The sequence below is a fragment of the Pteropus vampyrus genome, unplaced genomic scaffold (assembly GCF_000151845.1).
Source record: "Pteropus vampyrus isolate Shadow unplaced genomic scaffold, Pvam_2.0 Scaffold122, whole genome shotgun sequence".
NCBI classification, from domain to species: domain Eukaryota; kingdom Metazoa; phylum Chordata; class Mammalia; order Chiroptera; family Pteropodidae; genus Pteropus; species Pteropus vampyrus.
This window is the reverse complement of record NW_011888903.1, coordinates 2,866,003-2,882,548: the sequence shown is the minus strand read 5'-3', so window position 1 is coordinate 2,882,548 and position 16,546 is coordinate 2,866,003. Positions and strand designations below refer to the sequence as shown.

General features: G+C 35.2%; 1 protein-coding gene across 1 annotated transcript in view; it reads left to right on the top strand.

Annotated features, from left to right (window-relative positions):
- PTPRM (protein tyrosine phosphatase, receptor type M) overlaps nucleotides 1-16,546 on the top strand; it is a 737,127-nt gene that overhangs the window by 297,087 nt on the left and 423,494 nt on the right. Inside the window, exon 5 of the mRNA XM_011366167.2 lies at nucleotides 15,640-15,755. Within this exon, the coding sequence (XP_011364469.1) occupies nucleotides 15,640-15,755 (116 nt within the window). The remainder of the gene's footprint in view (nucleotides 1-15,639; nucleotides 15,756-16,546) is intronic.

Below are 16,546 nucleotides of genomic sequence, written 5' to 3'. Positions count from 1 at the left end.
TTTTTTTCTGAAAAGGCAGGAAAACGAACAATACTGTACCTAATTGGAACAGCAGGGCAAATTTACTTGCTCATAATTACCTGAGTTGGAAATTGGCCAAATCCTCAGAGTAATAGCCTCAGGCTGGAGAGGACCCATGCGGTCTTCTAATGTGCATGAATGTTCACAGCCTCTGATTCACCTCTTACCAGGAAGTAAAAAATCATAAACAGTAATACTGCATGCCTACTATGTGCCGAGCACTCTGTTTCTCAGAGCAAACCTCACCACAGGCCGATGTTATTGCTGGGTGCAGATGCAGTGGCCAAGGCCAAGTTCTACTGGGTCTTTTGTTTTGTTCTGTATTCTGGGGGTTCCTTCTTTTATATCTGGCCACTGGCCAACAAAATAGTTTCTGAAGTGGAGCTCCTCCCATTCCATAGGATTTGAGTTCTCTATCTTTTGTAGTATAAAAAGAATTAATGCTTGTCCTTCTATCACAGTCTCCCGAAGTTTCTCCTGCAGCTTTGTTCATTCCTTCCAAACCCAGCTGCCTATTGCCATAGAAAGGTGTTTGTGGTCTCTCCTTTGGAGAATACTGGTGCTAATACTTAATTGGCTTTGCAAACTGCTGTTAAGAGACACAAAATTGCAAAACAGGCTCTGTACCAAGGTGATGTATGGTATAATAGCATTTTGAACTATAAGCTTTAAATGGTTTTGATGATAGCTTTTCTGTACTTATTTTTTTCCTGAATCTCTAAGTTTATGAGGAAAACATGCAAATGAAGATTTTAAAGAAAGCAATAGTTTGGCCATTAAATTGAAAACTTTACAGGTAATATTTTAACAGATTTTCTATCAAGATTTCTAAGTAATCAGTTATTTTGAAATTTGAATACTCATTAAATTTAAATCATAAAGGAACATAAATATTTTATATAGAAAATTATGCTTTCCGAAAAGATATAAAACCGCTGAACTTTATTTACTTCACTTTTAAGGCTCCTGTTTGGATTCATATAGGTTTATGAGTAAGCATTACAACATTTTTTAAAAAGTAGCTATTCTGTTACGAGTATACAGTTGCTCATAAAATTGATTTTAATGTAGTGACAGTCAGATGGAGAATCAGCTTGAAATGTAGAAATGGCTGTGGATACAGCAGATCTCTGGCTTAAGACCACTTCTAATGAGCATAGATAATTTTTGTATTTGATATGCACACTAAAATATATATTTTGAATTTAGTTCAATAATCCTAGTAGGAGAAACTGAAGAAGCATTTTATCAGCTTCATAATATTGTCTCCTATTTTAAAGTAGGTTATAAACTATGAATATATGAGTATTTCTATTATTACGTTGGGATACTGATATATATTTTCTTATATTTTATAAGCCATGCAGCATTTTAAGAGGCTTATTGAGATAGAATTCGCATATTGTACAATTCACCAATTTAAAGCGTGCAATTCAGTGGTTTTTAGTGTATTCAAAGAGTTGTGTAACCATTATCACAATCAATTTTAGAACATTTTCATCACTGCAAAAAGGAACCTGTACCCATTAACAGTTGTTCTCCATTTCCCCAGGGCTCCCACCCTCAGCCCAAGGCAACCACCAATCTGCTTTCTGTCCCGATAGATTTTCTCACTCTTCATTATTTCATTTAAATGAAGGCATTCAGTGCATTGTCCTTTTTCTCTGCCTTCTTTCATTTAGCATAGCATTTCATGGTTAATCCATGTTGTAGAGTGAGTCAATACTTCATTCTTTCTGAAAGCCAAGTAATATTCCATTGTATGGTATACCCCATTTTCTTTATTCATTCATCAATTGATAAACATTCAAGCTGTTTCCAACTTTTGGCTATTGTGAATAATGCTGCTGTGGACATTTATGTACAGGCTTTTGTGCAATATTTGTTTTTAATTATCTTGTGTATATACTTGGGAGTAGAATTGCTGGGTTACCTGGTAAATCTATGTTTAGCATTTTGAGGAACTGTGAAATTGTTTTTCAAATCACCTGCACCATTTTATATTCTTAAAAGCAGTGTATGAGGGTTCCAATTTTTCCATTTTCTTGCTGATATTTGTTATTATCTGTCTCTTAATCATAGCCATCCTAATGGGTTTAAAGTGGTATCTCTGTGGTTTTGATTCCTTAATGGCTAATGATGTTAAGTATCTTTTCATGTGCTTATTGGCCACCTGTATATCTTTTTTAGAGAAATGACTGTTGAAATCCTTTCCCCATTTTCAGTTATTTATTTTGAGTTGTGTTAGTCATATAAGTAGATACAAGTCTCTTATTAGATATATATATATATGATTTGAAGATATTTTCCTCCAAATTGTGAGGTTTTATTTTTTATTTTCTTGATGATATTTTTTGCAGCATAAAGTTTTTAATTTAATAAAGTCCAATCTTCTATTTTTTCTTTTGTAATTTATGCCACTTCTGTCATTTTCTGTTATATCTAAGAATGTGTTGCCTAATTCAAGATCATAAAGGTTTACTACTATGATTTCTTCTAAGAGTTTTAGTTTCAACTTACATATCAGTCTCTGTTCTATTTTGAGTTCATATTTGTATATGATTTAAGGAAGTGATACAACTTCATTCTTTTTGCATTCCAGCACCATCTGTTGAAAGACTATTCTTTCTCTCATTAAACTACTTTGGCATCTTTGCTGAAAATCAATTGACTGTAAATACAAAAGTTTATTTCTGGACACCCAATTTCATTCTGTTAATCTATGTCTGTCTTTTTGCCAGCACCACACTGTCTTGATTACTGTAACTTTGTAGTAAATTTGAAATGGCGATCTGTGAATCCTCCTACTTTAAAAAAAATTATATATTGTTTTGTCTGTTCTGGATCCCTTGCATTTCCATATGTATCTTAGTATAAACTGGTCAATTTCAGCCAAAAATCAAGCTAATATACTAAGAAGAACTGTGTTAAATCTGGAGACCACTTTGAGTTGGAGGGTTATTGTCATCTTAACCATAGTAGGTATTTTTATCCATGAACATGGGCTGTCTTTCCTTTTATTAAGGTTTTTAAAAAATTTCCTTCCATAGTGTTTATAGTTTACAAGATACAAGCTTTGTACTTCTTTTGTTAAATTTATTCCTAGGTATTTTATTTTGATGGTATTATAAATGGAATTGTTTTCTTAATTTAATTGTTGGATTATTCATTGCAAGTATATAGAAATACACTTTAAGATCTAATTGATTTTTTTATTATATTGATCTAATATCCTGAGACCTTGTTGAACTTATTTATAAGATCTAATTGCTTTTTGTGGATCCTTAGAATTTTTCCCATACGAGACCATGTCATCTTCAAGTAGAGATAGTTTTACATCCTGTTTTTCAATCTACGTGTCTTTTATTCTTTTTCTTGCCTAATTGTCATGGCTAGAATCTCCAATACAGTGTTGAGTGGAAGTGGAAAGAATATGCATCCTTGTCTTGTTCCTGATCTTTGGAGGAAAGCTTTCAGTCTTTACTGATGTGTGATGTTATCTGTGGGTTTGGGTTTTTTGTAGATGCTCAAATAAGGAAAGACATTCTCTTTTATTCCTGCTTTCTTGAGTGTTTTCTGTTTGTTTTGTTTTGTTTATCATGAAGGGGTGTTAGAACTTAGCAAATACTTTAATGCTTTTTTTTTTTTTTTGTCTTTGTAGGGGAGGAAAAAGTTTCCTCCACCCTCTTAAGGTCCCTTGGCTAGGTATGAAAATTAAACTGACAAAGACAGATTAACAGGAAAAAAACATACAAATTTATTTAATATACCTTTTTCATGATACAAGAGCCTTATTAAGAAATGAAGGCCTGAAGAAACAATTAGACTTGAGTATTTTCATTCTAGGTTTGATGAAGAGTGGATAATCCAGGAAGAATATGAGAGATTAAAGAGTATGACATAAGTGTAGTAAACTAAAAGAAACTTAGTAAGACATGTTTGCTTGGATTCTTCTTGGTGTCCGTTTGTTTTTGGAGATAAGGAGGCTCCTTTCCCCCAGGTATAGGTAGGGCATCTTTCACATAAGGGTTTTATGACCTATTTCAGGGGAAATGTAGGGAAGGTCAGAGTGACCTTCTTACTCTGCCATTTTTCTCAAACTCCTTCAGCTTAAAATATTCAATATACCAAAGTGCCATATTTTAGGATAGTATATCCTGAACCCCGTTATCTATCAGATTATCATGTGGTTTTTGTCTTTATTCAGTTTGTGGGGTATATTATATTGTTGATTTTTGAAGACAAGTCAACCTAGCATTCCTAGGGTAAATCTCACTTGATTATAGTATATAATCTTTTATATGTTGTCATATAACACATGAAATGATACCTTGAATCCAGAAATTTAAAGATTACACAGAATTAAACTCTATTATTTTTCTGCTAATTTAAAAATATAATAATATAATGCAAAAGATTAAAAAAACACCTTATAAACCCATGTGCCAAATATTGTATAAAATGAATACAAAATGCGAGACTATTCTGTATTGCTACTTTGCAATATGAAATAAGTCACCAGTTTCTTCAAATATTTAAGAAATGCTGAGTTCAAACTATGGCATCCTAGGTTCAAAATTATTCTTATGTTCTAAAACAAAATTATTTTTTCACTCATTGAGTTATTCACATACCCAAACATTGCTTGTCTACTTCCAAATTTAGATTTTATCTATGAAGACATTAAACAGTGTGATTAAAATAAGAATAACAGTGACAAATAATAAATTAGAATTGTTTTCTGAATTACGTTCTGTTGAATAAAGACATATCCCCATGCTTTGGTTAAGAGATGCATAGGACTCAGAACTAACATTTCATTTTAAACACATAAGAACTTAACTTGGATTTTTCTCCAAAGATATATCATTCTTTTTCAAGGTGTGGGTGATTTATAAAACTCATTTGTATATAATGCTAACTTATTTTTTCATGATAAGAATGTTGATTCTCTTTTTCCACTTGAAAAATTATTCCATTAAGATCCATTCTAACTTTAAGCAAAAAAACACACAAAACAAAACAAAACAAAACAAAACAAACAGGTTAAGAGCAAAGCTTTTTGCTTCTATCACAAGAATTACTTGACTTCCTTGGCCCCATAACCTCATTCATATAATAGAATGATAATAATAATAATGCTTTCCTCACGGAGTAAATGTAGGAATTAAATGAGTTAATGTACATAAGGAATTTAGAATAACGCTTAGTACACTCAAAGAGCTCAGTAAATGTTAGCTGTGGTTGCTGTTGTTATTATTAGGCACTATATCCTGATAGGTCTACTAAAATGAGTTAGCTGCAGATTCTAACCCTAAGTAACTAAATTGATTGATTTCTTAGATGGAATAATCTAGCAGTGTCTATTTACAATTTTTTAAATGTTTGCAAATATACTGTTTTTCAGTATTGAGTAGGCAGTACCAGGCTATTCTTTTTGGCAGAAGTTGGTTTTCTTATTTGTGCTGGTATGCTACACAAATAGAGAGAAATGTTGACTGTTTATTTTAGCAGTTGGGCATGCCTACAGTAAATGCCATTACATTAAAATGTAAATGAAAGTTAAAAAGGGATAGGACATAGTCCTCTTGTCTCACTTCAGTTTACACTTTGATCTCACAAATTATTGTTCTCTGATTTTGTTGTTAGTATTCTGATGCAGACTTTGAAGAATCAATAATATGAAACTTTTACAAAAAGATTTGCATCTTGGTCAATGCTAATTCCTGACTTTGGGATCAAAGGCTAATTTGAGATCAGTTACTGCCCCCAAATCTCGATTCTTTGAAAAACTGTTTTCTTAGTGACAAACAAGAGAATATGGCAGAAATGAGAAAATAGGAGAGGTGTACTAAAAACCCATTTGATATTCATGGAAGATAGTTTTTAGGACTCCTGCAGCTTTTAGAAGAAAGCTCGCATAGCATTTTGAAAGGGTATCCAGGAGACAAATGGGCTTATAAATTTGGAGAGAGAGAAATTTTTCTTTTTGAATATGGGATAGATTGAAATTTTCCACTCTAACGGTATTCTACCTGGTGTTACAATTAAGGTAGTTTGGCAAGGTTCAGAGATACAGCTCAGCATGGGCTCAAAACTTTTCTGGCTGTAGAGCTCTTTTTCTTGGGATCTTTTCCAGTTTCCAGTGATAAATCAGTTATTTTAAATAGTAATGAATACTTTTTCGAGGCTAAGTACAAGGCATGCAGTATGCCTTCCCAACATCATCTTATATAATCTTTATCCCAATCCTATCATATAGGTACTTTTTCAAATCCCTGTTTTCCAAATTAAAAAAAAAAAAATCCACTAAGCCTTCATTTTAGGAATGTTTGCTTCCATTCAGATGTAGTAAGAGGCTGAAGTATTGAAGCTTGAACACACATGTACTAAAATATAAATCTTAAAATATTATCAGCCTTAAATTGCTTCCCTGCTGAAAACAATTTTAGGATTTATTGCACTAGACAGGGAGAATCCAGACATCCTAAAACTTTGGAAAGATTATATAGCCCTTTGATACTGATTGAAAAAACTTACAAATGCCATTAGTAGAAATTTTGGCTTTCATGCTTTTGGAGGAAACTAATCTGAAAAATAGAATCCCACAGTCACTTTTTTTTTTCTTATTTATCTGATAGATGAGTTACTATCTTTCATTTGGGTCAGTTTTCTTGCATTTGAAAAGGATAATTTGATTATAAAAGTGTTTACACTTAATATGTTTGCATGTTTTCATCTGGTTTCCATTTGAAGTCTGGCTTTTTTATTTTAGCCAGATTATTTTTTTCTGGCAGTTCTTTCTCAACCAAGCAATACTATCTCCCAAACCATAGACCGTCAATCTGTTGCAGAGTAGGGCCCTCACCCAAATATGATTGAAGAGAGGCATAAAATCCTTAGACTCTGAACCTCACTGTGCAAGTAATATACACTGGCAGTCTTTGAGAAAGCCAAATTGAAGATCAAAATAATTCTAAAGGAGAAATGATAACTTTCATTCTGTGTAGCACGTCTTTATTAAGAGTGGAATGAACACAGACAGTCATATCTTTGGCCTTCAAATTAAGAATGTAAGTTATATCCTAATAGACAACCCCCTACAGACAGTTAGTATTAGGAGATTGTATTGATAAATGAGTTTTACTGTCTTTCTCTTTGGTTCAGGTAGGCAGTGTTAGAAGCAGGGACTTTTAGAAGCAGTCTTCCCAGGGAGTACTTTCTGTGCATCAACAGGCTGATAGCAGAACCAGTGACAACCCCGATATTCAAATTATTTATTATTACTAACTTAACTTATAGAGTAAAGTACATATTTTTCATAAGTTTATCATGAAAGTTTAAAGAAATTAATACTGGTGTTTTTGAGGGGGTGATGAAGATCCTTTTATACCATGCTGGTAGAAATGCAAATTGTTATGCACTTTAAGGAAATCAGTTTGGCAATTTGTGTCAAAAGCCTTTTTAAAATGCATATTTTTGTCTTAGTAATTTGATTTCTAAAAAATTATCTCAAGGAAAAACCAAAAAGTCTACATGATGATTTAATTATGAAAACTTTTACCTTGGCATTATGTATAAAAACTCAAATGTTCAACAACAGTAAACTTTCACATGTCTGTGTGCTGTGCATTGGGATTTCTCAGCCTTGACACTATTGACATTTTGAACCTGATAACTCTTTTCTGTGGGTGCTGTCTTGTGCATTGTAGGATGTTTAACACCATCCCTGGCTTCTGCCTACTGGATACCAGTAGTACCACCACCTTCCCCACAAGCAAAAATGTCTCCAGACATTGTCAAACGTCCCTTGGGAAGGAGCAACATTGCCCATGATTGAGAACCATTGACATATATTAGGCAGATTTTCAAGTAGTTTAAATGAATATTTAATAAGGGAAAATGCTGACGATATCTTGTTAAAAAGAAAGGTGCATGGTTGCCACTAAAAGGTAAAAAGATATCAATAGACCAGTTTTAGGGGATGTAAAGTTTCTTTAATAGCAGAGGATTACCCTGACAATGTTGCGTGAAGCCAAATACTCACACTAGATCTCTCAGAGCAGCCCATGAATGATGCAGCCACCCATATATGCCCATGTGAGAGAGAGGGGATTTTATCAGGTGCTGGAAGTGTTCCTTTTTTTTGGTTCCCATGGGAATTTTTTCCCTTCACACCCTGCCTCCCATTCCCCCCCCATTTTCTGCTGTTCTCATGATTTGGCTTTTCATCTGCCTCCTTACCTAGTGTAAGTAAATAATCTGTATGAACATTCATGAATCCACTCTGAACCTAGACACATCAAAGTTTAATTTTCCAGCCTCCCTAAAGAGGCCTAAGCTTTAGGTGAACATGCTTTGTGTCTCTTCCACAGGTTACGGATGCTTTTCATTTAAAAAAGTTAAGTGTGCAGAAATGTATGCACATTTCAAAAGTTGCTTCTTAGAGATAAATTTATATATGATTAAAATTAATTACTTCTCTTTAATGTTTATTATTGAAATTATTTTCTAAAACTAAAAAATAAATTAAATCATAAATTTTAGGAGAAAGAAATTGATTTCAAATATCTTGAATATCTTTTAATATATTAGTCATAATTAGTAGGAGGATTATGTAAATGAAGACAGTCTAAGTAAGTTGTTTCAGGAAGCCATTCAAATTTGGGGAACAATATATTATTTCTCAGACATTTCAGAAACATGCTGTAATATTAAAAGAAAAGAAAACTATATGGATAGCTTACTTTGGTTTTCCAAAATACTCTCCTAACATACATATAAAATTTGAAATTCATTTTTTTGTCAATGATTTTAGTCCATTGGAAGCTTACTCTACATGTTCCAGACTAAATGTATTTTAGCTTTCTCCATGTGCCCCTCAGAAAGTATGGAAGTCTTTGAAAGGCTACAAATCTCTTTCTAATGATTATAGCATGAAGGTAAAGGTTCCTGTAGGAAAGCAAGCCTTCCCTGCATTTCTGCACCTACAGGAGAGGTGGATGCAGAGCTCTTTTGTTTCCATAACACCTTGATGGCCCTTCTGGCTGAGAAAAGTTAAGAGAACTCAGTTGTAATGCATAAGAAAAGCAAGAGGGATTTTGAGTGTTTGGGCAGCCTGAGAATTTTTGAGGGAGTGGAGAAAAAGGAAGGAGAAGGAGTCTTAGATGGGATGCAGGGTAGGAAGCCAAGGCCTAAGACATACATGAATAGCACATGGAAATTTTGCAGTGTTTTTAGGGAAGACTTTTAATTTTTACATTTTAGTAACTTAACTGCATGAGGATATACTAGGGATGATCCTGAAAATATAAATAACTCTTCAGCACGGACTCAGAACTGACCTTGAGCTTAAACAAGTGAGGGGTAAAACTGCAGAATAATAGCCTCATTAACCCCAGTTATTATGAAAGATGGCTACACACCCAAACATCTTGTGTTAGAGACCCAACTTTTTATATTGACTGGCAGCAAGAGGGAAGCAGAATTAGGAGGCCATAAGGTGGACAAGAGAGGGCAACATTTGTGAGATGTCTCGCTATCTGATTATGTGGGATAACTTAAGTCTTTAAAAATCTAGAGGAATATGGAAGTGGGGGAAGGGTGGCCAATGTATGTAGGAGCCAGCTTGAGAGATTTAAGTTTTTTCAAAGGAGCCATTGAAGTTCTAAATTATGCTCAATGAAGTCATGGCCATAATAAAGGAAGTAGACAGAGATAGCACCAGACTGGCAGAGCACATAGTCAGCAGGGATTTGAGAAGAGGGGACTTTGGTTGACTGAGCACTTGTCATGACAGGAGTAGGATCAAGAAGGGAGAACAGAGAGGCCTCGAAACCAAAACCAGGCAGAAGAACTTCCAGCCCAATAGGCACCAAACAAAGAAGCCTGGAATTCTAACTCAGCTTCAGAGACTGTAATCATTCCAAATGTGACTCAAACAATAAGCTTTTTTATAATTTAACCATGGATGCAGGAGGTGTCCACAAAGAGGGTGCAGAAGATGCAGCCCCCATACCCAAAGATAGCCAAGGAGAAAGAAGGCAAATATCCCACTGCCACAGACAGAGCACTACCAAAGCAATGGAAGAGGATGTGACAAAGACCCTTATGACCTGGGATCCTTTATTTAGACTTGAATGAACCATCTAAGAGCTGGCAATAGTCAGTAAGACACCAGTCACAAAAGGGGTGCCCAGGCTACCCACAATTCTGCCCACCAACTGCAAATTCTTCCTCCACAAATGTCTTCTTCATAGCTCATACTATGTCTATCAGTCTAAGTGTTAAGAAACCTTTCTTTATCTCTAAGGTGACTTGCCTCTCCATAGTTTCTGCATATTGTGTCCATGTCACAAAATTTGAAGTCAGCTATCATTCTCAATTTCCCCTATCCTTCCCTTGTGCCCCAGTTTTTCCTTTACTAGACTAAAGGGTCTACTTTGAACCCATTTCCTGTTTGCCCAAGAATACTTGCTGGTGGCGCTTGCAGCTACAGTATTTACCCCAAGATAACACGCAGATTATAGTCCTAAGCTTACCCCAAAAGTTTGCCATACATCTCCCATGCTTTTTCAGAGAATTACATCAAAACAGGACTGATGAATTTGGGACAGTTTGTTTGAACAGAAAACAGATGCCAAATGATCTGAAAAAAAGGCAAAGGGGATTCCTGTAGCCAGATTCTGTAGTGAACTTATGGCACTGAAATGATTTGACTAGAAGGAGGTGACAATGTTGTCAGCATTCCACAATGGTACAGTGATTGAAGTAGACAACAGAAATGGAAAGAAAACTAAGAAGCCATGTGTCATTGTGGATTATAAGAATATGGGAGCAGTGGACTCAGCTGATCAGACTCTCACTTCTTATCCAGCTGAGAGCAGAAGGCACAAGTTTTGGTATGACATTCTTTAGCCACCTTCTAAACATTACAGTGTTGAACTCCTACATCTTGTAGAACGACAATTCTGAACACACAATTAGCCATGTAAACTTCAGACTGACGCTGATTCAAAGAATGCTGGAAAAGTATCATAAGCCAGGGCAGCAACATCTTTGAGGTCGTCCGTGCTCTGATGATGTCACACCTCTTCGACTGTCTGGAAGACCTTTCCCCGAGAGTATACCACCAACATCAGGGAATCAGAATCCAACTGGTCACTGCAGTTTGCTGCTGGCACAACCACAAGAATGACAAGAAGACCCGGAGAGAAACGCAGTATTTTTGAGCAGAATGTGATGTTCCGCTTTGTATTGTTCCATGCTTTGAAAATTACCACTCGGAAAAAAATTATTAAATATTGATCATCATATATATTTCTGTTAAATTAATATTAGAGACAATTTCTGTTTAGAAATAATTTGAAAAACAGTTTTTATATTTTATTTTCACATTGAAAACCAGTCAGATATGCTTCAGCCTCAAAGAGCGTGTTTATGTAAAATTAAATTAACACTGGTAGAGAGCTGCACCTTTTCTTCTAAGGAGGAATGGGTTAAAAAACTTGTTCTTCATAGGACAACAGTTCCCCGTGGTATTTATCACTCTCTGATCACACCTGACTTATCAGCGTTAGTCTTGGTGTGACTGTAGATGTGGAGTCTGGCTCTGGGACAGGGATGACCATGTGGGCTGTAGTGGCTATTGTGTTCCCTAGTCTGGGTGCCCTTTGTCTGGAGTGCATTGTGATGTCAGGCTTGACTTTGAAGGGGCCTCGCTGCTCTTGCAGGGCCACAGAATTGACCAAAGTGGCTACAAGGCTCCTTATAAATAAGAACTTCCCTTGTGGCTGTCAGAAATGTAGACAGTAAGAATTTTCACAGGCGCCTTGTTTGTAAGAGCCTCAGAAATACTATGTTCTGTTTTGTTGTGTTTTTTAGTGAGAGCACTGGGGATATGGCTTGGGGAGTTTTCTGGGTTGTTGACTATGGAGGCAAAAGACATCCGCCACAGAAAATATGAAAAGAGAAATATGCCAAGTTCTAGTTCTGGGACAAATCTACGTTTGGGGGTGGCAGGGAGGAGGAGGGGAACACAAAGAAGAATGCACAAAGGAAAGAACTGCAGGAACATGACTCTGAAAGTAGAATTTTAAAAGTTTTTTGGGAAGTTTCAAAAAAATATTAGTGTGACTGAAAGCATTTCTCATTGCTGGAAGATGCAATCTGAGGAGAGCAATTTTGGTAGAGGGGTTGGAGGCTGTGATGGTGAGTAAGTGGGAGATCCCTTAAAAAGGGGACCACTGGTGGCTCAGGATTGTTGGCAGGAAGTGTATCTAGCAGTTCTTTAGGGAGATAGCAATGCGGAGGCGGGAGGCGGCAGGGAGAGAGAGAGAGAGAGAGAGAGAGTCTGTCCCCTGAAAGATTGCAAAGCATAAGTTGCTCTGATCAGCTACCTTAGAATTCCTGTGAAGTAGCTAAAATCTACTGTCGTATAAATACACTGGCGAACAGAGGAGTCTTCACTTACATTGTTTTTCTTCTTTTTCTCAATGGTGTGTACAGAGCATACTTACAGTGTCCAAGTGGCCAGAGGGTGTACTTAGAATTATTTTACAGGGGAAAAACAGTTGGAAAAGTTTCTAGTTGATGACTTTTGTATTGTAATAGACATATTGTGTTGGATTAGAAGAAGAGGAATATTCAGTTTTGTTTAAATTTCCTTGATAAGAAAACAGCTTTTCGGCTTCCAATGTAGTCTTATTAATTTAGTCAAATGTCAAATTCTTAATGATCTCTGTTAATGTTGGGGATCTCTGAATAGGTAAATCTAAAACAATAATTGCTACAAATTTTCATACAGTAAAAGTTTGCTCATTTGTATCAAGGGTGAGGTAGGAGAGCAGAATTCTACAGAAATTAGAATTGCAAGTTGACCCTTGAACAACACGTTTTGAACTATGCAGGTCCACTTATACATGAATTTATTTCAACAAATACTGTAAATGTGTTTTTCTTATGATTTTTTAAATAACATTTTCTTTAGATTATTGTAAGAATATAGTATATAAAACATGCAAAATATGTGTTAATCGACTATGTTATTGGTAAGGCTTCTAGTCAACAGTAGGCTATTAGTAATTGAGTGATGAAGGAGTCAAAAGCTATTTGTGGAATTTTGACTATGTGGGGTTAAGGAACCCTAACCCCTACATTCAAGGGTCAACTGTCAGTTACTTTCAAGGATACGTGTATTGTTTTATTTTAAATAATATGAAATCAATTTAATTATGATATTGAGTTTCTGCTATGTGGGAAGCATTAATATCAAGTGCTATTTATTGCACACACAAGTGATTAAGACAACATTGAATGTCATCCCAAAAATGCCAACAAGGAATGTCATCTCAATAACTGTAATATGGTAGTCCCCCCTTATCTATGATTTTATTTTCCATGGTTTCAACTATGTTCCAAAAATTTTAAATGGAAAATTCCAGAAATAAACAATAAGTTTTAAATTGTGTACCATTCTGAGTAGCATGATGAAATCTCGCACAGTCTCACTCTGTCTCACCATTTAGCATATCCACACTGTATATGCTATTGCCCTTTAGTCACTTGGTAGCCATCTTGGTTAGCAGATATTTTGAGAGAGAGAGACCACATTCACTTAACTTTTATTACAATATATTGTTATAATTGTTCTATATTATTATTGTTATTAGTCTCTTACTGTGTCTAATTTATAAATTCAACTTTATCATAGGTATGTATATATAGGAAAAACAGAATATATAAGATTCAATGCTATCTGTGGTTTCAGGCATCCACCAGGGGCTACTGTATATAAGATATGTGATGTTGAGTAATATGTGATATGAAAAGTTCTATCAACAAGACAAAAGAATCCATGGAAGCTTCATGGAAGAAATAGTGTTTGAAAAGACCCTTGAAAGAAGCTAAAATTCAACAGAGCCCCTTCTAGTGGGATGAAGAACACGGGAAAGGCAGCACTGGTGGCAAGACTTGCAAAGGCAGTGTGGTGCAGCGGGCTGTGCTTCGGCTTTGGAACTGGGTGGACCAAACTGTACACTCTGGTTCTGACACTTACGAGCCAATACACATAAGTTTCCGCCCCTATCTGTAAAATGGAAAAGATATCTACCTCACAGAACATTTGTGAGTATTCAGTGGAAAAGTTTCTAGCACAGAAATGCTCAAAAATGTTATCTTTTTTCATTTTCTAAAAACAATTGGTCTTTTAGCCTTTTGGAAACAGAGAGTAGAAAGGAAATTTGATTTAGAGACATTTTACAGAGATCTTTACAAACCATGGAATCATGTTATTCCTGACAAAGGGTAATTTTATTAAGTTAGTGAAAAAATAATTCATAGTATTTTAAATTAATATATTGATAGTATAAACAATAACCCAATGTTATAATGCTTTTTGAGAAGTTCTTTAGGATTTTTGCATGCTAAGCTCAAGAATACATTGAATTATTAGTAATCTCCAAATTAGTAATGAGAGTTTCCTGTATGTTATTGATATTAAAATTGTTTTTTCTTTCTTCTTGGAGAGTAACCCAATTCCATTCCTAGTTATGTTCAGCACAGGCTAATATTAGTACTAGTTTATCATCTTTAGTTACCCTGTAGTGGGCACCATTCTTTCAAAGTGTCTAGACAGCCTAAAGACACATTGACAAAGGGGAAAAGCTGGCAGGGTATAAATCATTTATTCTAGTTATTGTCTAAATTTATCTATTCATCCAAGTAAATACTATCGTCCTGTTGTCTTTTCTATTCCCTAACCTCCTCTCTCCCCACTCTGCTGCTCTTTCACTCTATCATTGTTACAATAAGAGAATTTTTTCCTAAAAGCAGAAGTTATACAATTTAGTCCTTGACCTATCATTCCAGTTCCTTGACACGTTTCCAGTGTTGTGCATAAATTGGTCTGTGCTTCTCAGATCAAATAGAATTATCCTTATTTAAACAGCTGCCCCCTATGGACAATGTGTGTTATGAGACTTAATGCTGTTTAACATTTGAAGTCATTCTTTCTTTTTGAATTGGAAATAAGAGTCAGCAAAATCTGCCATACTATGGCAGTCTCGGCATAATTTCACAGAATCTCTCTATAGGGGTAGTATTTTTGGTAGCTGGGAAATCTTACCCAAGTAATACTGCATACCAATTAGTTGTATTAAAATATATATTATACACAGCTCTGTACTTGGCTTAAAAAGTTTCCTTGACAACATCATTTAACTTCTTACTGTTCTTTTCATGTTGCTAGTATAAATATATAATATGTTTTTGTTCAAAACATCAATTAGGCTTCAGTATAATCTTTATTAATACAGATCTGTTATTACAAGAAGACTGCTGAGCCGTGATAATTTGCACAGCAGGAACAATAAAATATCTTCTTTCTGTTTGGTTCTATCCCAGAACACTTGGCTTTTTTATCTTTTACATAGCTCACCGAAGCCTTCCATGATCTCTTTTACAATTATAATGAATTCTTTAAAGCTCTGATAAGAAAAAGCATTATTTTCTTCAAAAGTAAACAGAATGGAAAGCCCCAAAGTTGCAGATGGATCCAAAAGACACATATGAGTTACAGATCTCCAATCTTAATATCTTTCATTGTTTTTCTCCATATAGCCAGAACTCCGCACTTCCTGAGGATTCAGAATGTGGAAGTGAATGCGGGCCAGTTTGCCACCTTCCAGTGCAGTGCCATCGGCAGGACCGTGGCAGGCGACAGGCTCTGGTTACAGGTACAGTAATTCTTTTCACCAGTTCAGTGAGAATCCAGCTGAAAGAATGCATGTCCCCTGAGGAGAGGACCAGAGGAACGTGTCAGTGCCAGGTCTCTGTTGGAAGATGGATGCTGTGGGGGAGATTTCCTGGTTCCTTTCCTCCTTTTCTAAGTGGCCAGATTACTAAGAGTTCTAGATAAGCTAATTATTGTTTGTCACAGACTTTGTTTTGAATTTTTTTTTTCTTTGCTTCTGCTTAGCCATCAAGCTTTGAAGATCTGGTTGTCAAATTACTTTTAGATCAATGTGTTAAAGTACAAAAAATAAATAAAGTTCCCTTTCCTCACTCTTCTAGAGAAAAATCCAAGAGTCAGTCTTTCTCTCCGTATCTTAACTATTTTAAATAATGCTGCAATGAACATGTGGTTTCACATATCCCTTTGAAGTAGTGTATTGGGTTTCTCTGAATAATTACTCAGAAGTGTGATCACTGGGTCCTTCTTTGTCTCTTGTTATAACCTTTGTTTTAAAGTCTATTTGTCTGGTATAAGTATTGCTACCACAGGTTTGTTTTTGTTTTCGTTTTTTTTTTTTCCATTTTCACGAAATATCTTTTTCCATCCTTTACTTTCAGTCTTTAAATGTCTTTCGATCTGAAGTGGGTCTCTTGTAGGTAAGATATGTAAGGGTCTTGTTTTCTTATTCATTTATCCACTTTATTGTTTCATTGGAGCATTTAATTTATTTATACTCAAAGTAATTGCTGATAGATATGTAGTTATTGCCATTTTATTATTCATATTTCGACG